General features: G+C 39.8%; 1 protein-coding gene and 1 non-coding gene across 5 annotated transcripts in view; one reads left to right on the top strand and one right to left on the bottom strand.

Moving 5' to 3' along the window:
- Positions 1 to 22,701, top strand: part of SLC10A7 (solute carrier family 10 member 7) — a 256,799-nt gene that overhangs the window by 208,640 nt on the left and 25,458 nt on the right. For all 4 annotated transcript variants that reach the window (XM_032412948.1, XM_032412950.1, XM_032412949.1 and 1 more), the window contains 3 exons: positions 8,569 to 8,734; positions 9,689 to 9,740; positions 17,365 to 17,438. In XM_032412948.1, the coding sequence (XP_032268839.1) occupies positions 8,569 to 8,734; positions 9,689 to 9,740; positions 17,365 to 17,438 (292 nt within the window). The remainder of the gene's footprint in view (positions 1 to 8,568; positions 8,735 to 9,688; positions 9,741 to 17,364; positions 17,439 to 22,701) is intronic.
- Positions 7,057 to 7,129, bottom strand: TRNAK-CUU. Its single transcript has one exon. It is a non-coding gene; the product is annotated as a tRNA-Lys (tRNA).

The raw sequence follows: 22,701 nt of genomic DNA, 5'->3' as shown, positions 1-22,701 counted from the left end.
AATAGCACCTATCTCAAAGAGTTGTTGTGAAGATTAATTTAAATGCAGGTGCAGATAAAGTTTTTGTCATCACAGAGCCTGACACAGGTAAATGCTTTATAGTGTCTATCATCATCATTTTCAAATTTCCTGTAAATACTAAATGAGAAGCAACTCTTTGAAATATTAAATAGAAAAAAAATTATGTCTATGTACATATTACAGGCATATACATATAATATTTACACACCGTCTTAGGCTTGGTTCTCTGGGAAAGAGAGTGTGAGACAGAGGTTTCTATGCAGGAAGTTTCCTCAAGGAGTGCCCTTGGGGTGAACACCTTTGGGAAAGTAAGAAAAGTAGGATGGGGAGAACGTACAGGACAATGTAGTTCCAGCAAAGGCCTCTAGCTGCACTGAGCCCTCAGAATCATCCCACCGAAGACCAGAGTCTTACAGACTCTTGCACTGACCTCCCCGTGAGAGGTATGACCTTGGGAGAGTCTACTGTCTTAGTAGCAATTCCCGAAGAGGAACACAACTGGGATCTCTGGGACAACCAACATGCCCTGCAGATGTGGGAATAAACACCTCATTCCAGGTGGCACACCACAGCATCCACTACATGTCTCCATTTTTTTTTTTTTTTAATTTTAATGTTATCCTTAGAAAATGGACTAAATTTAGGATAAGAGGGAAGGATTTAAAGGTACTTAAAGAATACCATTTAATTAAATGTAGAATGATACTTGGAAAAATACTTCCCCTACAGTGCTGCTCACATCAGGTATTCTGGCTAAACATTATGTCCCTTGCCTCTCTAACCTCTTTGCCACTTTCCTACACTCTTGACTCCCTGGCTTTTCTCAATTCCTGCTTGATTTTTCTGTTTAGAGTATCTTTCCATTTACCCTCCCACCCCAACTCATTGCTCATGTGACTCTTTAATTTATACCTTCTTTGAACCACCTATCTGAAGTATGTTTCCCTGGTTGTTCTTTATTGTAGCACCTTGATTCCTTTCTTGTCCTTTGCTACAATGTATACTTATCTTTTGCTTGCTTGTGACCTGTTTGTCTCCCCCATTAGACTGTAAGCTTCATGAGTACAGGAACCATATTTGTTTTGTTTACCATTACATACCCAGATGATCGGCACCCAATAAATAACGTGTGGAATGGGTGAGTGAGGGAATGAATGGGTGAGTTCTATGATCAGTAAGGGAAATGCTGTCTTACAGAGGCATAACAGAACCTACCTGCCTTTCTCAGCTCTAGACAGTTTAATCTGTGGTTACTATTAGTTTAAACCCATACTTATTTTCTTGGTTCTGAAAATAATTCCATATAACTGAAGGCTCACACATTCTTTTCTTAGTGTATCTTGGAAATATCTCTGTTGATAATAAATGTTTGGCTTCAAACATAATGGACAAAAAAAAATACCTTTATCTAAACTATTCAATGATATATATACATATTTTTATATATAGTTATATGTACACTTAGTTACATATATAGTTACATAATTTATGTAATTAAGAATATGTATCCAGAGAGAATAATGAATTGTTAGATTACTCATCATTGCTCGCCCAGTAGTAAAGTATTACGGTAAATTATAAAATAGTAAAGGTAGTCAAAAAGTAATATAGGTGGTTTTAAAAAATTCTTCCAGTACCAAAGTCCTTTAATGGCTTTTTTCAAAGAGGAAAACGTATTTGCATCTACCTGCCCACCTCCTGTATTCTAGTCTTAGGAATTAATAATCACAGCCCTGTGTCTCCACCTTTAGAAACCACCTGCCTCCTCTTTTTCTGTACATCCTCACTCCCTTACATCCAGGCGATCACTAAATGCCTCCGTTTCTGCCGCAGAAGTCCTTCACGCCTGGCATCTGTGACCTCATCCACACCGCCATAGAGTATGCCACAACTTAGTCATCTCTCGTCTAAATTACTGTACTTCCGATCTCTCTGCTGTGAGCCTCTTCTCATTCCTAGCCAATGTCTTCATTGCCTCCAGGAAAGCCCTAAGAAAAATCAAATGTTGTTCTTCTCCTTAAAAATGCCCCCCCCCCCCCCCGCCCATTCCTTGTGTGGCCCACAAAGCCCTTCACAGTCTAGCCCCACCCTGCTGCTTCAGTGTCACCTCCCACCATCCCCTTCCTAATGGCACCTCCTGTGCCGGGCCTCATGCGCACCACTCCCTCACCTGGCCACACCCCTTCACTGCCCCCTGCCTTTCAGCTTGAGGTTTGCGCCTTTCCTGCCAGCAAACTCCTACTCATTCCTTAAGACTCAGTACAAAGGGGCGCCTGGGTGGCTCAGTTGGTTAAGCGACTGCCTTCGGCTCAGGTCATGATCCTGGAGTCCCTGGATCGAGTCCCGCATCGGGCTCCCTGCTCGGCAGGGAGTCTGCTTCTCCCTCTGACCCTCCTCCCTCTTATGCTCTCTGTCTCTCATTCTCTCTCTCAAATAAATAAATAAAAAATCTTTAAAAAAAAAAAAAAAAAAAGACTCAGTACAAAGATGCCCTCTGGTGTGCAGTCGACCTGCTCTGACTCCCCTGTTCTAGACTAAATGCCAGTTCTCGCATGGTACTTGATTCATAATACTCATCAGGAGCGATTATAATTGATCTGGGATCTTCTGAGAAGCAGAGACGATTAGTATATTTAGTAGTTTACTCAAAAGTAGGGTGTGAGGCGCGCCTGGGTGGCTCAGTCATTAGGCGTCTGCCTTCAGCTCAGGTCATGGTCCCAGGGTCCTGGGATCGAGCCCCGCATCGGGCTCCCTGCTCGGCGGGGAGCCTGCTTCTCCCTCTCCCACTCCCCCTGCTTGTGTTCCCTCTCTCGCTGTGTCTCTCTGTCAAATAAAAAAAAAAAAAAAAGGGTATGAGCTGTATAAAAAGATTGGCTGAAGAAAACTTCAAATTTACCCTCATGGAGCCCCCAGTAGCTATTTTACCTAGATCTCCAGCTTTACTAGAGAGAAACACATAATTGGTCTCATCTTGTTTCAAATTTATGACCCCAAATTTAAAATGTCACTTAACACTTCCTAGAAATCCTACTGTACTTCCTTAGAAGATTATTTCACCCTGTCTTGTATTTTCAGGTCTCTTTTACTTACCCTAATACTCTCCCACTTGCCCATTGCACTTGGGTCTCCCTGACTTTGCTTCTGTTTCGCAAACATGCCAGCTTTGATCCTGCCTTAAAAACTTTGTACCAGCTGTTCCTTCTGCTTGGAACACCTCACCTTTCACCTTCTCCGAAAGACCTTCCTTACCCCTCCTCCAGTGGCTGCCCAATAGTCAGTGTCATATCATCCAGTTTAAACCTCTACTCAGGGTCGTGATCTTCCTCTTGTTGATTTGTTTGTTGTTTTTCCTTTCTATTTATCTTCTTAAACGAGAATATAAGCTCTATGATACCAGGGACCTTCTCTGCTCTTTTCTCTCTGTATTCGTATGTAATCAGTTGACTTACCTAAACTGTGTTATGTGATCTCTGAGGACCTTGTTAGAAGTACTCATATGTACTACTTCAGGGGAAGGAGCCCAGGCAAGGTAGTCTCATCTTTCGATTGTAACTAGAGGTGGCACATTATGAAAATAAATATTTCTCTAGATTTGTGTGTATATCTTTTAAAAGGGGATTTTATCATTACCTTTTAAATAAACAATGGGAACTAGAAGGAGAAGAAAAAGACCAGGAAGGAACAGTTGAAAATATTTTCCTTAATCTTCTAGTCATAATAAAGCTTCATTATTTAATTTTTTACTTATATTTCTGAGAGTTCATTTTATTTTATTTTTCTGTGTTTTCTTCTTTCTGGTTGGACTCATTATTGACTGGCTGCAATGTGATGTAGGGTCTAGTTTGATTTCTGCCCCTGCCTGACTATACACACAACTTCTAGCCCTCACTTGCCTCATTTGTAGAACAATGAGTCTCATATCTTCTAACTCAAAGATGCTGTGATGGTGTGAAGTAAGTCTTTCCATAGATGGTTGAGAGATTGCATCATCTGCCAGTTCTAGAAAGAAACAAAACACGTGTTATTGTAATATTTCTTTTTTTCCTGATAAACCCTTCGATACATCTAAATCCTTGTGATAATTACTTATTTCACTCATTATATTGAGAGATTTAAGAATAAATGTTAACAAACTAGAACTTCTACCACCTTTGAAAAACATTTTTTAAAAACAGCGTGCTAAGCCCTACCTTTTTTCTGTAAATTTTTGAGGTTGGCTTTTCATATTAAACAGTCTTTTTTTTTTTTTTTTTTTTTAAAGATTTTATTTATTTATTTGAGACAGAGAGAATGAGAGAGAGAGAGAGAGCACATGAGAGGGGGGAGGGTCAGAGGGAGAAGCAGGCTCCCTGCCGAGCAGGGAGCCCGATGCGGGACTCGATCCAGGGACTCCAGGATCATGACCTGAGCCGAAGGCAGTCGCTTAACCAACTGAGCCACCCAGGCGCCCCCTTCATATTAAACAGTCTTAAGCTGAAGCTGAAGATAATGTTATTAATGCTAGCAAGATTTTGCATTTATAAAATTATATTCGATATGAACTGTTTTCATTGCTTCACTTTAAGTGCTCTGAGAGAAAAGGCGCTGTTGCATCATGCAGTGGGATATCCTGGTAAACAGTGTGTGATAGAAACATCACCAAATCAGGACTTGGAAATAAGAATAGCCATTATTCACCATGTACAGGCCCTGGTTCTAAAGCATTTTATATTTATTTAATAACTTAATCTTCCTATGACTACTACTGGATCCATTTTACAGATGAGGCACAGGAAAGTTAAGGATTTGCCCAAGATTACAAAGAAAGAAGCTCCAAAGTCCATACCTTTAACCATGATGCTCTGTTGCCTCAGAAGGTAGAGGTCATATTCCTTGCTCATACCCCCACCCCTCCTCAATGACTTTTTAACATTTTATGCCAGTTGTTTGGGCTCTCTGTGCCTTTGTTTTAAACTGTAAACTGAGCAGGATAATATCTGCAGACAATTTAAGTAATACTTTAGTAGATGATGGGTGTTTACTGTATCCCATGTATTTTTACTGTTTATACTTTTTGGATATTATTTTGAATCTACTCAATATTTAATAAAAATATTTTTAAAGAAAAGTGTTATATACTTTGGATTTGATTTTGTATCCCTGGCTATACATTTCAACAGACTATTAAAGAAAAAGCAAACACTTTATGAAAATATATGGATTCAGTGGAATAGAGGATAAAACTTGAAGAAACAATCTGAAGTAACCTTGAAGAAAAATAAATCTTTAAAATTCAGACTTAATATGAAAAATTATCCATCACATATCCCCACTCAAAAATCAATTTATAAATATAAAGACAGAGTAGAAGGAAAAAAAGCAAGAAAATGCCCCAGAAAAAAATTGGAGAAAACTAAAATGATGGATATTACATTTCTCAGTTATCTCAGTATATAAACATTCCTCACCTAAGACATATTTTCTCAGGTTTCCAGCGTGGAGGTCATACAGTAATTGATATGTGGCTCAGCTTATTAAAAGTACTGGGATTCAAGTCTAAGTTTCCCTTCTAAGCTCTCCCGGTGTTTAATTTAAAATAGAGAAAATCAAAATGAAGAAAGTGAGACAATAAAGAGCTTCCTGAGGAAGATGTTTTTCCTTCCCACTCCATGGGGAACAGCAAGTCAACGAGGATTTGTCATCTAATGTTGAATGCCTAACTTTCTGTGAGCTATGAGTGCAAATGAATTAGTATAGATCCTGAAGAAAGCTACAGCTGGCCACCTTATCAAGATGCTTTTTCCCACCTCATCTTGACTGCCCCCCCCACCCCCAAAGAGGGAATTCTGAGGCATCTATATCAGGTTGGGTTGCTATCTCTAGCAAAGGCTTGTTTCCTATAAGGTTATTAAATGTTTCTACAAGGCAAAGAAATTTGCAGAATTTTAAAATGACATAGATTCTTGACAAATGGAGGATGATTGTATTGAAGTGTTAGTGGCTGAATGAAGAGAAGATGAGGTTTCCTGATGTTTATATCCACAGCGTATCTTTAAAGCATATCAATGTGACTTCACCCAGTAGTTTATGAAAGATTTTAACACTTTTCTTGCTACACTGTTGCAAAAGCAGCTGCTTTGTGAATTTAATTTTAGAAGCAGATAGAAAAGCTCTATGGGACCTGGCAAAGCTATAAAATGGTTTGCTTAGAAAACACAGACAAATATCACTACAAGACTAAAAACAGTGAAAGACGATCTGTTTTCCCCTAGGGTTATTGCTTCGCTTGTGGGTCTGTCCAATTTCCAACTTTCTAGTTGTTTTCTTTATCAAGATTAAGTATCCAGCATTAACACATTGATGTGTTTAGAAGAAAGACATTTTGGCTAAGAGGATGCAGGACTTAGGAGTCCATGTTTCCTGCCATATTGAAAGAGTCCTTCTATACTCTGAGACTCTGAGTACTTCGTACTGAACAAAGAGGTAATTAGGTCAACTAAGTCAAATTGCAGCTTATAAAGTAGATTGATGATTAGAGATTTGTCTTGGTTTTTAAAATGGCTTTGACTTTCAGTTATACCTCATTCATATTTATCTGTTTATTTTGTCAGTGGGGTCACTGGTGGTAGAAGGCAACACTTCTACTTTGGGAATTGGTATCATACATTCTATAAACTATTTGCAGAGAGAGGACTTTTGTGTCTTTAATCATTGTATATTAAAACACGATTGGAGGACAGCATCAATTTCAATAACTCTGTGTAACTTCCATTTATTTTATTTCCTTAAGGAGTTGAGTTGTCTTAAATTTGGGCAACTACTAGTTTTATGCTACCAAACATAATAGATTATGAAATAACCTCTTAAATGAAGTCTCTCTGTAGCCTTTTAGTAAGCAATTACTCCCACGGGGACATACCTGAACATGGGGCCATCTGGGTACCGCAAGCACTATTATCCAAAATTTGTGTTCTAATGCATCAGCCCAATAACATTGTGTGGCAGAACTGCTCTTACTTTTCTCTGCCTTACTACAGTTTTCTTAAGTAATCTCTGTGCCCAGCGTGGGGCTTGAACCCATAACCCTGAGATCAAGAGTCCCATGCTCTACCGACTGAGCCAGCCAGGCGTCCCTATCCCTTAGTTCATTTTAACCTTAAAGAAAGAAATGAATAAAATAAATTACTATGATTTGGGATCACATCTACAAAAAGAAAAAGCATAAGTTTTTTTTATAAATCCAGCTGTAATTTTAATTACAAGGTCTTTTTTTTTTTTTTTTTTTTAATATTTAACCACTGTTTGTCTACATATATAAAAAACACTGTTTCTCTTTCATTCCCAGCCCACCCAGCCTTCAAGGTGTTATTCCTGTACTTTGTACCAACTTGTCAGCTTTCTGCCAGTATTTCCTTTAGTAATACTAGAGTTTCACTTACTGAGTCCTTGAGAATGGATGAAGTTGATCTAATAGCCATTTGTTCAAAGGTTCTCTTGAGAGTAGTTTACTTTGTTCTTGAGTATCTGTGAAGGTATGCTCCATTGCGAATTAAACCTTTTTAGCCACAGAGTAGAAGATGACAGAACCCCATCAGCCTTGTCAGAAGTTCCCTGACCTCATTATTGCTAATGGGTCATGGTAATTCAGCCTGTTGTGAAATCTCATGTTCAATTATGCAGGATAATGAGTGACTCGAAACTTAATATGTCTCAACCATAGTCCTTATTACAGGGTTTGTTCGGCTTCTCTCAAAAGTGTAAGGTTTTAAGTAGAGTGGTTTACTTTTATATCCAAGCAAAAGTTATCACCAAAATCAACCTATCCTGATTTTAAATATCTGATTTGATTTTTAAAGAAGAGAGGATTGCTGTGTAACTTTATTCACTCATCCTTTTGTAGGAGAGTTAGGACAGGTTTATTCATTTTTAAGTGTTAATTCTGGAATTCTAAAAGCATGCAAATGGCATTTGTCTTTGGATTCACAAAAACTCTAGATATTCAGAGTTTGAATTATTTAAACTCCCACAACACATGCACTTTTGCTTTTCAAGCATGAGTTATAATTTAATTAAAAACTTCTGGTGCTTTGCTTGCATTTTAAATATTAATATGTTCCATGGATCACTTTTGATTATCTACTGTCTTGAAATTCTTGAAGATGTCAGATTTTTAAGATTCCCAAAGTTGTACTTGGAATTGTCTATTGAGGCAAAGGGGACTGTGATAATTACACACATCCATTAGGATCAGCAGAGGAGATAAACTTTGGGGAGGCTTAATGGGCACGTCTCAGTGACAGCTAGCAAAGAGCATTTGGCATGATTAAGGATGGATTTGAATGCAGTTGAAAATATACTCTCATTATGGACACCAGTGGAAGTTAACTACAAATGTTAAATCCCCCAGAAGAAGAGTGGTGTGGCAGGGAAGCTTTGAAATCCACTGTGGCCTTCATCCAAATTATTCTCTTTCCTTTATGTCTTTCTGCTGTCAGAATCACTTTGCGATGCCCAACTCAACTCTCTACATCTTCGAAAAGAGGCAACCTGTTGATCTCTGTATTTCAGATTGTCCGAAGATACATCAAGGATTGGCTTGAAAGAAAGAAACCGCCTTTTGGTGCTATCAGCAGCAGCGTGCTCCTCATGATCATCTACACCACCTTCTGCGACACGTTCTCTAACCCAAATATTGACCTGGATAAATTCAGCCTTATTCTCATACTGTTCATAAGTAAGTTGGAAGAGGGAACATTCTTGCTCTCCCCTCAGTCTCCTCAGGAGCAAAGCGTAGCAATTTGTGTCCCCTAAGTTCATTTTGAATGTTAATTTGATTAGAAAAGAATACTGAGCTTCATCTTACATGTGCTCAGTGACTTTATCATGTGTGTCTGTTCTTTAAGAAGACATCAGTTATGTATTTATGATTTAATGTCCTTTGTTTTTTATGTTTGATTTATAATAGTTGATGCCAGATGAAAGAAGCCATGGGATCTGTCACATTCAAATGTTAGATTGAGCACTTTTTTGCCAATTTATTTTACTATAACTTTGAGCTAATCTTACCCTTTATTGTGAGTTAAAAGTAGGATTTATTTACTAAATACTGTCATTTTCAAAGTTTAATAATTGGCTGAGTTAGTTAAAATGTGGATATTTACATCATCTTTTCTATTAAAATACACCCAAGGTAGTACCATTTCATTTTAAGAAGTGGCAAACTATGAAATGCAAGTAAACTGCAAGGATCAAGTATCAGCCTTTTGTTCTGTTTATCCTGTAATACCAAAGACAACTTTGTAATTATAATGCCTAAGAACCTTTTGTTATTAAAATCAACATGACTTATTCCAAAATATGTATTAGATGCCTACTGCAGTCATGCTATTTGCTGTGAATACCCATAGCATAAACCAGCTCTTTCTAAATTGAACAAATTAAATAACCAAGTCTCAAATCAAGGAGGGTTTTAGATTTGCAGAGTAGTAGACATTATACCAGATGCCTGGGGATATCTTCCATAAGAACAAGTTGAGTCCCACTAACTTCAGTGATTCTATTGGTTTAACAATGTGTGTCTGTTTTCCTACTTGCTATCCCAGAAGTTGAAGATAAAACTAAGCATACCAGTAACTACGCTACAGATATTTTTATACCCCTAATTTAGATTCAATCTTTTTTCTTTCAGTATTTTCTATTCAGCTGAGTTTTATGCTTTTAACCTTCCTCTTTTCAACAAGGTAAGTGGTATGGTAGCTCTTATGGTTGTTAGTTTTCTAAATGACGAATCGTGCTATGTACTTGGCTTCTATGCCACTATGCTATTCTAGTGTTTCTCCGGTCTCCTGACCATTCCATCTTGCTCCTGCCACCCTCAGGTTGTAGACATTCCCAAAGGGTTTGTCCGTGGCCCTTGTGTCATCTGCTCGCATCATGTGCTTAGGTGGCCTCCTCCTCCATTCTGCTGGCTCGAGCTGGCAGCTTTCTGCTGATGATTTTCAAGCCTAGACCTTCCATTCCAATGTTTTTCCTGAGTTCCAGCACTATTTATCACTAACTATTTAGATATCTTCACCTGTCTTAAGAAGACCTCAGTCTCAAGATGGAATTAAAATTTTTCCCCAATACTTCCTCTTTCTCTCTCATTTCTTTATTGTTAATGGAATCACCATCCACATGGTTACTCAGACTGGCATCATTATTTTTAAAATGTCTTGGTCCTGCCTCTGTAGTATTTTTTGTGCTCCCAAAGCCACTTCCCTAATTCAGGCTCTTGTTGCCTCTTTTCTCCCTGGACTGTTGCAGTGGATATCTTACAAGTATCTTCATTTCTAAAATGAATTTTTCTTATGCATTTCATACTACTTCCAATAACTCAAAGTTCTCATAATAGTCTCTTATCACAATAGATTCCTAATAGCTCTTATCAGAGATCTTCAAGGGTTCCTGTAGAATGAAGTTCATTTTGGGGGGCTAAGTGAACCACAGCATTCATGCTGTCTAAGCTTTAGATTGAGGGGAAAATCTTTGCCGTTCCCTGGAGGAACCTCATGCATTCTCATTTCTGTTCCTTGCTTAGGCTATCCTCATTAAATTGGTCTCTGTGCCCTAGTTCATCTTTCCTGTTCTTAAAGGCTCACCTCTAATGCAGCTTCTTCCACTAGTATTGTACATTCAACCGGTATTACTTAAGCCTTCAGTATGAGGAAGTTACCACAGTGAGGACTACAAAGAAGAGATGATTCTGACCTTGCATGAGTTTGTAGACTAGATATATGTCTGATAACTAAGTGTCCTCTCAGTGGACAGTGATCCAACCTGTAGTCAATTCAAAGAAAAAAGCACTTCCAGAGAGAGTGGTAGAGCGAGGCTTCGTGGAAGAGATGGGATTTGACATGAGTTATAAAGAATGGCTAATTATTTCAGCAGACCAGCAAACCGAGATGCAGAGAGGAGCTTCTTGGTGGGGAAAAAACCCAATAATGCAAGTGTGGGACACACACACACACACACACACACACACACAGTGGGACAATAGGAGCAGAAAAAGATTAAAAAATAATAACAGTAACTAGAAAGGCAGGCTTAGGCCAGATTGCCAGGTGATGGCAGTGAGTTGCCACAAGGGAAAAGGCCCAGGGTTTTTGTTTTAGTTTTTGTTTTTGTTTGGAGAGAGAGCGTGCACATGCACACGCGAGCGGTGGGGAGGGACAGGGAGACAGAGAATCTGAAGCAGGATCCACGCTTAGCACAGAACCTGACGCAGGGCTGGATCTCAGGACCTCGAGATCATGACCTGCGCTAAAACCAGGGGTTGGACGCTTAACCGACTGCGCCACGCAGACGGCCCAGCCCGGGTTGTTTTTGAGATCGAAACAGTGGCCGAGTTGTTCAGGCCTCGTGTTCAGCACTTGGCCCTTACAGCACTTGGCATAGCATGAGGCTGATTGTCAGCAGTCAATAGAAATTTATTGATTGGTGTAATCTGAACCATTTTCCCTGGCTTGTGGTTGTGATTTATAAAGTAAGAGGGAAGCCTGGAGCCATTAAGACACCGAGAAAACGTGACTTAAATGGGTAGTGTAGGAGTCGGAGCTATTTTAAAGTTCTTTTTGTAAATGGTTTGTTATGTCACCCTAGAAAAGATGTTTGCCTTTCACCGGCTGTTTGTGTGCTGGTCCTTGGGGCAGAAGTCATATCAGAGCCACTCCTCCTATCCTGTCAGACTGGGTAGGATGCAGATGTCCGGTCAGTGACTAAAAACGTGCTGAAAAGCACAGACTGGCCGCTGCTGGAATGGCTGAAGGAGGGCTGGGGCCGGGATGCTGTCACAACTGGTTGAATTAAAAGTGAGAATTTTCAGTGTGGAGTAGACTGGATTTGCAGAAGGCCTTGAGATCTTAAGACCCTTTTATTCAACAAAGTTCTCATGCATTTTGAACTTGATCAACCGACGGTCAGACATGCACATTCTTTGATAAACAGCAGAATAAGGAGTGGCTATAATCATGCCCCTCCCCAAAATGTTCCATTAAAAATCAGGGATTTTTCGGGGCGCCTGGGTGGCTCAGTCGTTAAGCGTCTGCCTTCGGCTCAGGTCATGATCCCGGGGTCCTGGGATCGAGTCCCACATCGGGCTCCCTGCTCGGCGGGAAGCCTGCTTCTCCCTCTCCCACTCCCCCTGCTTGTGTTCCTGCTCTAGCTATCTCTCTGTCAAATAAATAAATAAAATCTTTATAAAAAAAAAAAAAAAAATCAGGGATTTTTCAATTGAACAAAATTCAGAAGATGGTTGTTTGTTTTGTTTGTTTTGTCTTTTTTAACTATGAGAGACCTCATTTGTGCCTAACTAAGGATTTTATTGGAGCAATAAAAGACACGTTTACGGAGCCAGGCTCGGTGGCAGGCGCTGTGCTAGGGACTACATGTATGTTCTTTCATGAAAGTCTGACAGCAAAGACTATGGTACGATACCTTTTTGTTGCTGTTTGGCTGATGAGGACCTGTGCTTAGAGTAGTTTCGTTTAATAGCTTGCCTAAAATCAGATTTTAGTAGTTTAATAACAGATGGCAAAGAGTGCATGTGGAATTGAAATCCATTTCCATTTGACATTTGCCCACACTTTTTCCACTGCACTGAACTACTTCAATTACTTTTAAAATTCCTAAGTGCTTGTTTTGGTTAGGGAATCTGTAGAGAGTATTTAACTGGATTCTTCAAGTTCACTCACACAAACAAATTAGTCAAAGACACCAAGAGTGTGAACTAGGACCCATTGGTTTACACTCTGCTGAGTTTCATTTTCTCTTCCTATTTTTTGTTTCTTTCTACTTAAAATTAGTGAAATTGGCCTATGGTTTGTTTTTCATCTTTTTCTTACCGATTCATTAAATCTAAAACCCGTCCAGATATCAAGAGACAAAAACCTCAGCGTGGAAATCAGTCTTCCTTTTTTTGTACAGTATGCCACTGACCCTGATGATGGAAGTTTAGCATAAACCAGGAGAGACAAGCTGAGAAAATTCAACTTTCCTACAACACTCCTCTTACCTGGTTAACATTTCTTAGATTTACTGACCTGATGTGTTAGCTTTCTAGTGTCTGGCATGTGAACTACTACTTTGAGTATTTAAAATACATTTTAGCGTTACTACTCTGTGTTCTTATGTGTCGACAGAATAATGTCAGGGTTAAAAATTCCAATTCTAGAGTCAGACAGACATGAGTTTCAATCCTACTTAATAACTTTGTGACTTTTATCATTCCTCATTTATAAAATGGAGATAGTAGTAGGACCTACCTCATAGAGTCATTTGGTGAAATGAATAGTATGCACAGAAAGTCCTCATCACAACCCTAGCGTATACTAAGTGCTCAATAAATGTTAGCAACTGTCAAATATTTATTATACCAAAACAGTTTATCTATATTATTGCACAAACTAATGATGGAAGAGAGGAAATTAGCATTTCTAGCTTCGTAGTACATTCTCTTTGATGTTACACTGTCACAGATGCTAGGAGACGAGCTGATTCATCAAACCAAGAGTCAGCTGTCCAGAGTACCCTGTCCACAGTCTGCAGCCTGGGGAAGCTGTCAGAGTTAAAATAAAGTGTTGAAAAGGTTAAGAAAAAGAAAGCAGTAATTGTGAGCCTTTAAAAAATACATAAAAGACAGTTTGGAAAGCTGATAACTAGAGTAATAGAAACCCAGAGTATCACTGGAGTGACAAAAGAAACTATTGAGAAAGAAAAAAAGAAGAAAACAAATTTTGAATATTTGTATAGGTGTTTTCATCCCTGTCTCAGTACATTTTTAATCAGTTGTCTCAATCGGCTACTCATTGTAGCCCCTGGAGGGAAGGAGGTGTGGGAGGGAGTGAGGGAGGGAAGGGAAAAAGGCAGGTATTAGTATTAATGGTAAGTCTTACCATTTCAGACATGAGGCAACTAAGCCACAGAGCTCTGGGTAACTTGTTTAACGGCACACAGCTAATGACAGATGAGGGCTTCTCCTAAAATTAAGTAAAGACAAAACACAGGTACAGAGGTTAACAAAAGAAAGTATTTCACATGGAAGTTTCCTCCTCTGAAAACAGTGGGCTTAGATGGAACTCTCTCAGAGGACCTTTTCTGCTCCACATTCTGTGATTCTACTAGTAAAACCTTCTGACATGTTTTCCTTTGTGAATACTGCAGAGAAAGGCAAGATAAATATTATGTGGAAAACACTGATTGAAAGCTTTGTAAAAGAGCATGAAAAGACCAGTTGGGAAGAAAAGGAAATAAACATCTCAAGGGGAGCCAAAGTGATCAAAAGAATTATAAAAACAGGATAAAAAGAAAATCAATATTAAAAAGAGATAAGGTAGAGTTAGAAAATAAATAGTAATGTGATTCCTTTCAAGAGCGTGAACAGACACAATAGAGACATTAATCACTGAAAATAATTATAGTCTTTACCATTTAAATATAATGCACAGGATGCGTCCTTTTTCTGGGTGTTGTCGTGACTTTCTGCCCTTAGGCCACCGCTTGACAGAGCATGGCCGAAGGAAGGTTACCTACCTTACCAAGGTAGCGGCTCACATCCACTAAAGTGTGTGGTGGTGTTTTGGTTTTTGTTTTTGTTTTCTTAATTTCCTTCTCAGAAAGCAGGCTTGTCTCCAATTTGGGGCAGCCTACTTACTGGCGGTGTGTGACTTGAGAGAAGTTGTTTACCCTTGTTGTGCTTCAAGTTCCCTTTTCGGAAGAAGCAAGCAATAGTAGTACCCTCGGGCTTATAAGGCTGTTCCAAGAAGAAGGAAATACCGGGAGTACAGGGCTTAGAAGAATGCTAGTGTTTCCTGCTGTGGTGATTCATCAGCACCATCCTCCTCTTCGTGAACGGAGGCCTCAGTGAGCATTTGCTCTATTGGCTTTCCCCACGCCCAGGTTATGGAGCAGTCTGTTTCTCTACAGTTGGAGTATTTAGGGAGAATATTGTTTTAACCTTTAATGGTCCATTTTTATGTGCTGATACTCCCTCCCCACTGGCGGACCCTGTGTCAGTAGACCATAGGGCACCGTTCCAACTCAGATCGGGCTGGAAACTTCCCCGCGCAGGCCTAGCTTCAGCCACCTTACCTGAAACGGGACAAGGAAGCAGGGCTGGCAGATATCCTTCTCAGCCGCACTGTAAGTGCTGCTCTGACCCATGACAGCCAAGGCCAGATTAAATCAGAGCCTTCTCGGCCAGAGAGATTTTGACACACGAAATGTGCTACAGCCTGGAAAAGAGCAAGGTATCAAGCAGAACAAAGTTCACTAAAGGAGAAGTGTGTTGCCAGACTCCTGTGGAAAAAAAATGAACTGCATAATCCAGATGCAGCAACAATGGGTTATAAACAAGGGCAGCAAAAGACTACAGAGGCCTTTGTAGCATCACCAACACCACAAGCATGGCTGGAGAACAGCCTCAACCTAGGCCAGTTTGTGATGCCACGTGCTGCGCAAGCACAGGTGGGCCTTCATTCCTGTAGAAGGGGTTTATTCACTGTGAATTGACTCTATTTCCTACTCCCCACTCTGCCTCTTTCAGGTTTTCCTAATCTCTTAGGTTCCCAGGCCTCAGCATTACCTCCAGCTCTGTGGATGAGTGCAGTGCCTCATGCTTTACAAAGAAAGTAAAATCTCTGACATAAATTGCCTCTCCTTTCCCATTCTCTACCTGAAAATTTTCCATATTTTTCACTCACCCTGTCTTCTTTTGTGTCCAGTTCACGGACTAGAAAATAAGCCCTCTCAGGCTAATCCCACAGCCTGGGCCTCTCTGACCTCTCTAAGGACCTGGTTTCATCAGTTGTTTCTACACTGGGTCTTCACTCTCTCTGCATGGTCACGTTCAGATTCCCATGACCTTTTTCTTCTCTTTACCAGAGTTCTTGAAAAAACGGTACCCTCTCATTAATACAAATTCTGTTCACTCCTTGGCCTCCTCCCCAGGCCCCACTGGGCCTCCCCTTCCCTTCCCTATTTTCATTAACACCCTAGTACTGCTCTTAATCCTATGTGCCCAAAGCTTCTTGTTTTTCTTTCATTCTTCCTCCTCTCTCAAAGTAACAGTAACAATAAAAAGATCAGCTAGCTTGTGTTAAACACTTGCAGTGTGCCAAATTCTTCACAAACAATGGTATTTATCCTCACAATGGCCCCTAAGAGATCAGCAGTATTATCCCCATTTTCTATATAAGCAAAAGGATGGTCTGGATTGAAATTCAGCTGGGTCTTCCCCCAAAGCCTGTGCTCTTAAGCTGCTGGGAGGGAATATTTCACAGAGGTCAACATTTGACAAGTTCTTTTAATTCTGTCTTCATGTCTCTTACCAGCATCCCTGCCCTCACTGTGATTCTTCAGGCCCTGACAGCTTTCTGCTTCCTGCCCAGCCTCATCAGCAGCAGTCTTTCTTACACTGCACTGGGTGGTTAGTCCTCCCAGCCTCCTTAGCCCGTCTTGTCAAGTCCACACTCCTGGTCACAAACCAGCGCCCCTGCACTCTAGTCAGCCTGAAGAGTCTGCTCTTTGCCAACTGCCCCCTTCACCCCCAGATATCAGTCTCACTGCCCCTTACCTGAAATACACACCCACCCACGTCTAAACCTGTCCTTTAAAGCCAGCTCAATGGTTATTTCCTTCAAGAAGATTCTCTGTGTGCTCCATCATTATCCCGCATTCCTTACCAAGCTGGAGATAATCCTTTTCTTTGGTGCCATAACCCTCCCACCCCCTTTTTTTCTCTCTTTCTCAATCTCCCTAATATGTATATATATACATGATGAACAAAGGGATCAAGGAATATGTCAGCCGTGTAGTTCAGTGTTTAAAAGGAAAAGTGATATCACAATATAAATATGATAATAAAATGTGGGAACAGTAAGGCAATCTTATTATACTCAAGTGATGCATATCCATGAGAATCCTCAACTGAGGTGAGACACCAAAAACTGTTTGGGAAGTTGTTATCCAAAAAGAGCAGGAGGTAAGACTGGTTAGGAAGCATGAGCACACATGACTTTTCAGAGGAGAGAAGACCAAAGGGCAATTTTCATATTCTCTTAACATGGGGATGAGGAGGAGGAGGAGGCCCTTCTCCCCTCCAGTGAATATATAACAAAGAAAACAGGATGTGTGGATCCATTTAGGGAAGATTTTTCTCCCAATGAAAGTTATAGTGAGGATGAGGTTACTAAGGAAAGCGGTGGGATCACTTTCTTTAGAGATCCTTAAAAATTGGATTGATTGTTATATCCACAATTATACATATAGAGTCAGGTTCTGGAGTGTTTTCCATTTGCTAACTTTGTAAAACACTCTTTTTGCCCCTAGGAATAATTCGGGTTTCACACCAGCAGACACTGTGGCTATCATTTTCTGTTCTACGCACAAATCCCTCACACTGGGTAAGTGATTCGCAGAGTTAAAAACCAACTTCATATTATCCTCAGACAGTTACATCTTATGATTTTGAAATTTAAGCAACTCTTCAAATTAAATGGAATGGAGTATTGTCCACTCCGTTAGATAAAGAACAAAAGCAAGGTGAGGATGGGTCATTCCTTTTAAATACCATTATTTGATTGAACCAATTTTTGAAGGCCTAAATTTAATAGTGTAGGATTTAGCTTAATTTATAATTACATTTGTGATTCTCATAAAAGGGTTTCAATGTAGAATGTGAACATTAAAAGTCAGGGAAGGGGGTGGCAGGGATGGGGAAGGATGGGGAACTTCTAAAAAGGAATGGGCAAAAAACTTGGCTTTGGAAGGCTCTAGAGTTGCCCCTGGAAAATGTTAACTTATTTTTTGGGAGCTTGGAGCAAGGTAGAGATATTGTTACTCTAATCTGATACTGACATTAAAGTTCATTTCAGAATGTTATTTCTATAAAGAAACACAACGTAGTTATCATTAACTTAATCTGATTAGCACCTAAAGTGAAATATGTATTTATTTAATGGACTAAAGTAGATCAAGAAGAAAACTGCTGTTTTCTACTAAGCTTTACCCATTGTAGTGGCATTATCCCAATAACCTGTCCAGGAATCTGAATCCATGCTTTTAGTCATTAAAAGTCATTAAGTAATCAGGAACTTCATTCACAAACTCCTTGAGGTAGTCATCACATTGTGGTAAAAACTTGCATTAAAAATTTCTTTACATTTTGGCATGAGACTCACTTAAGAGAATGAAAAATCATGACATTGCTCTGTCTATTCATGTTAAAGAAGTTCAGTCTGCAAGCTAAAAAAAAAAGACATTTCATAATGTTTTTACTAACCCCAAGCATATTTGTTTAGATAGAATCTATTGTCAGTCTTGCCAAGTTTGGAAAATGATTTTGAAATTGGACAGACTCTTTAAGGAGCACTTGCTATCTAGGGCTTCAGCTTATTTGAATAAACAACATACACTTAGTTGACCCTTGAATAATGCAGGTTGGGGCTTAGGGGAACCACCCCCCTGCATAGTCAAAAATCCATATATAACTTTTGACTTCCCAAAAACTTAGCTACCAATAGCCTTCTATTGATGAGAGGCCTTACTGGTGACAGTCAACTAACACATATTTTGTATGTTATATGTATATACTGTGTTCTTACAGTAAAATCAGTTCGAGAAAAGAAAATGTTATTAAGAAAATCATAAGGAAGAGAAAATAGATTTACAGCCTTGTACCGTGTTTATCGAAAAAAAGATCCACATGTAAGTGGACCCGTGTGGTTCAAACCCATGTTGTTCGAGGGTTAACTGTATTGAATGTCTGTACCTTGCAGTATTTCTGTTAGGCTTTCTTCATAATATCATTAAATCGAAGTTGAGAGAGCTTTGGAAGCCACATTCCAATCCTGACTTCGTGACTCTGGACAAATCACTTAACCTCCCTGAAACTTAGCTTTCTCATCTGTAAAATGGGGTAGCATAATCCTCACTTTATAAAGTTTATTAACATTAAAGATAAAATGTGTTAAGTACTGGGGCGCCTGGGTGGCTCAGTTGTTAAGCGTCTGCCTTCGGCTCAGGTCATGATCCCAGGGTCCTGGGATCAAGCCCCGCATCGGGCTCCCTGCTCAGCGGGAAGCCTGCTTCTCCCTCTCCCACTCCCCCTGCTTGTGTTCTCTCTCTCGCTGTGTCTCTCTCTGTCAGATAAATAAATAAAATCTTTAAAAAATAAAAATTAAAAAAAAAAAAATGTGTTAAGTACCCAGCACAGTATTTGTACATAATAGGTAGTCAGTACCCGGCAGAATGTATACAATCATTGCACTGTGTGTAGACTGCGAGGGACTAAATTCTGTAGCCCGCCTAGCTGTTGTTATTAGTTATCAGTAACTATATTAGTTATGACTGTGTTACTGTTTCCAGGGTTCCAGTCCCCTGACCCCTTGTCCTCTAGATTTTCATGTAATAGGTGTGGTTTAATTTTTGACTTCAAAGAAATCATCTTGCACTAACCCCACCCCCACCCCTGTGCTGTTACTGTGCTGTAATGTCTAGTGCTCCAGGTCTCCTAAAAGCTAAGGGGCTCTTATAAAGGTAGGTGGTCGAGAGGCAAGAGCTGCCAGGTGCCTCAGGTGTCCAGAGCCAGAGATCAAATGAGCCCGTGACCTAAGATGCAATGCGCTTTTAAATCCCAGACACTCCCAGGGGTTTGCTTTTGGAAAACCGAAATGGCTGTTTTGTCTCTCTACGATGTTCTTCTGTGCTGGAGCTGGCCGTGTTGAGCAAATTGCTCAACCCAAGAAGCATACTGCAGCACCATCAGTATTCTTTCCTTTTCTATAAGTAAAATACCTACCCATTAGATCTTCTTCTTTTTTGTCTTTTTCTTTTTCTTAATCTCAAAGCAATATTATTCTGTTCTTGACACTTTCTGAAACCTGATTTTCAGGCAAACGGGGACTCTGAACACCAGTCAGAGGTAGCTGTTTTGCTAAAAAGAGTTGAGTTAACTTGACTTTTGTCTGCTTATGTACTTTGTTTTTGCAGTGTTCTCCCGTGAAATAGATCTTAGATCCTCCAGTAAGGTACTAGCGTGGAATCTAAGTAACCGTAGAGTCTAAATCCTTAGTTATTTTCATAACATGATAGCCGTGAGCACTCTTAGAATTGCAAGACCTAAGTACTTGTCCTCACTCTTCCACTGAGACATCCCCAGGCTTCAGTTTCCTTAGCTCTTAGATTCGGGAATTTTACTTCCAACCTGCCTAGTCTATCATTGCCTTGATCATACCTGGCTTCCTTCCTGCAGGCTCCCAGGTAGCCTTTATAAATATGACCTCTTTGCTACTTATCTCAGTGAGATGACATGGATTGCCCTTGTTCCAGCAGCACCCTTATTTCTACCTGTAGCAAGGGGTGTTTGGCTCAACATCACTAGAATGGCCTTGGCAAGCCCTATAATTTCACTGTATCCATTTTCACAAAATGCAAAGCATGCTCCCCTCTCCTGGTGACCTGACATCACTGGTATAGAGGATGTGCCATGATAGTCGCCTGAGCTACAGGCCAATAATTATCCTAAGGGAACTCTTGTCTGCATGGAAATGAAAGAACATCACACTAAGTGTGAAAAATTCACATTCCAGAAAGCAGGGAACATATTTCAGATAATATCACTCAGAGTTCTACTATCTTTCACCTCTCACACAAAGATGAAATACAATGGATTATAATATATCTATTTGGCATTTAGAAAAAATATCTAACCCTTTTGAGATCACTATCAAAATATTTCTTCTAGCGATTTTATACATACACAATAAACACATGTGCATGCATGTAACACCTCCAATAGAATACATTAAGTAAGCCTTATGAAATACCATTCATTATTATATACAGTATTTGTATTCAAGAATAAATCATTGTAGGCCAAGTGGTACCCAGGTAACTAATGAACCAAAGATGAAAATTCTCGCTTGAGAAGCCTTCTGAATATTCTCTTGTACACACACTTCAATTTATTTTATTGTTCGTGCTTTTGCCCTGTCTCAATCTCTTCAGTGTACTTGCATCTACACAGATGCTGAATTTGATTCATTGCTTTTATTAGTGCATTTGCCATTGATTGATTAGTTCTTCGTATTAGTACTTTTTCTATTGATTGATTGCAGATGAAGTGACTATTTGACCTTTAATTATGAGGCTTCCTATTGAAAATGACATTGAGCTATGGCTTCACATAATCCATCTGGAAAGCCTGACGTGATGCCATTCCCTGGAGTTCGTTCAGGAAGAAAGAGGAGGCCTGAAGGAAGCACGGAGCTATCACTGTGCTTCATCTAAAACAATACTACAGGGCTTGTTTGCTGCTCTCCTAGAGCTTCAACTCAGGGTTGGAGGTAATTTTATATTTTGTCAAGACAGCATCACTTGCTGTGGATTGCCGTAAAAGCCATGAACTCTCCCAAATTCTTCTCTAGTTTGATGCTGATTTTTGTATAATAATAATCTGTGTCATCAAATGACAAGATATTTTACATAGCAGAGACTGAAGAACAGCTTGCACCCTGGTTCACAATGGCTCAGTGCACAGTCAGTCAATAGATCTCATCAAGAAAGAGATTCGATCCAAGACACTCTGTGGAATTAGTATTTTACTTTTATTTTATTTATCCTTTTCTCTTGAGTATTCAAATCACTTTGCTTATCTAGAGTTCCAATATATGTAAAAAACATTCTCACAACGCCAAGAAAGAGAATGTTTCAGGATGTTTGAGGTCCTTAAGTGTATGTTTATGTTCGTTTATGATGTTTTTATTTTTTTATTTTTATTTTTTTTAAGATTTTTATTTATATATTTGACAAAGAGAGTGACACTGAGAGAAGGAACACAAGCAGAGGTGGGTGGTGGGAGAGGGAGAAGCAGGCTTCCTGCTGAGCAGGGAGCCTGACGCAGGGCTCAATCCCAGGACCCTGGGGTCATGACCTGAGCCGAAGGCAGACGCTTAACTGACTGAGCCACCCAGGTGCCCCATGTGATGTTTTTAAATAGCACAATGAAAGCACACACTCTCATAACATGGCAGCTGACAATTGGCAGTCAACTGTGAGATTCGCAGTTGTTTCTTCTTTCCAAAAGCATGTCTGAATTGGAATAATGCTGTTGAAATTTTAGAGTATCACGATCGACGCTTATTAAAAGTCCACCATATGTCTTACCATTTGTAGACACCGCGTACAAAGGCGAATCAAGGCAGGTATTCCCTCACACTGTTTATCCTTCATTATGAGGCTATGGTGGCAGCCACACAGCTGAGCTGTGACAAGAAACTATGTGCTAAGCAAAAAGAATATACCTTTTTGGTAAGGCATGGGATTCTGCAAAGAGTGGGAAGAACACATCCCTGATCCTAGCCTGGATGCAAGTTCCAATTCTCTCACCAAAAGCTGAAAGAGATCACGTAACTGCTGTGGGCCTCAATTTCCTCATCTGTAAAATGAGAAGCTGGGCAAGACGACACATGACATTCCTCCCAGGCTTAAGTTTCTGTGAGTCTGTGCTCAGTGACTGATACTTATCTACGATAACAGTTTCCCCGCCATGCGTGCAAGAGAAAAGAGTTCATGAACAGTTAGGTAAATAACGTGACTACAGGAAAGGAAATACGGCTCTTGCTTCTTCCAAAAGAGGTTAAAAAATACCTTCATACTCCAAAGAGT

Source organism: Phoca vitulina, unplaced genomic scaffold (genome assembly GCF_004348235.1).
Source record: "Phoca vitulina isolate PV1807 unplaced genomic scaffold, GSC_HSeal_1.0 scaffold14, whole genome shotgun sequence".
Taxonomy (NCBI): domain Eukaryota; kingdom Metazoa; phylum Chordata; class Mammalia; order Carnivora; family Phocidae; genus Phoca; species Phoca vitulina.
Note: the sequence above shows the minus strand (reverse complement) of the source record. Positions and strands in the feature narration are given on the sequence as shown.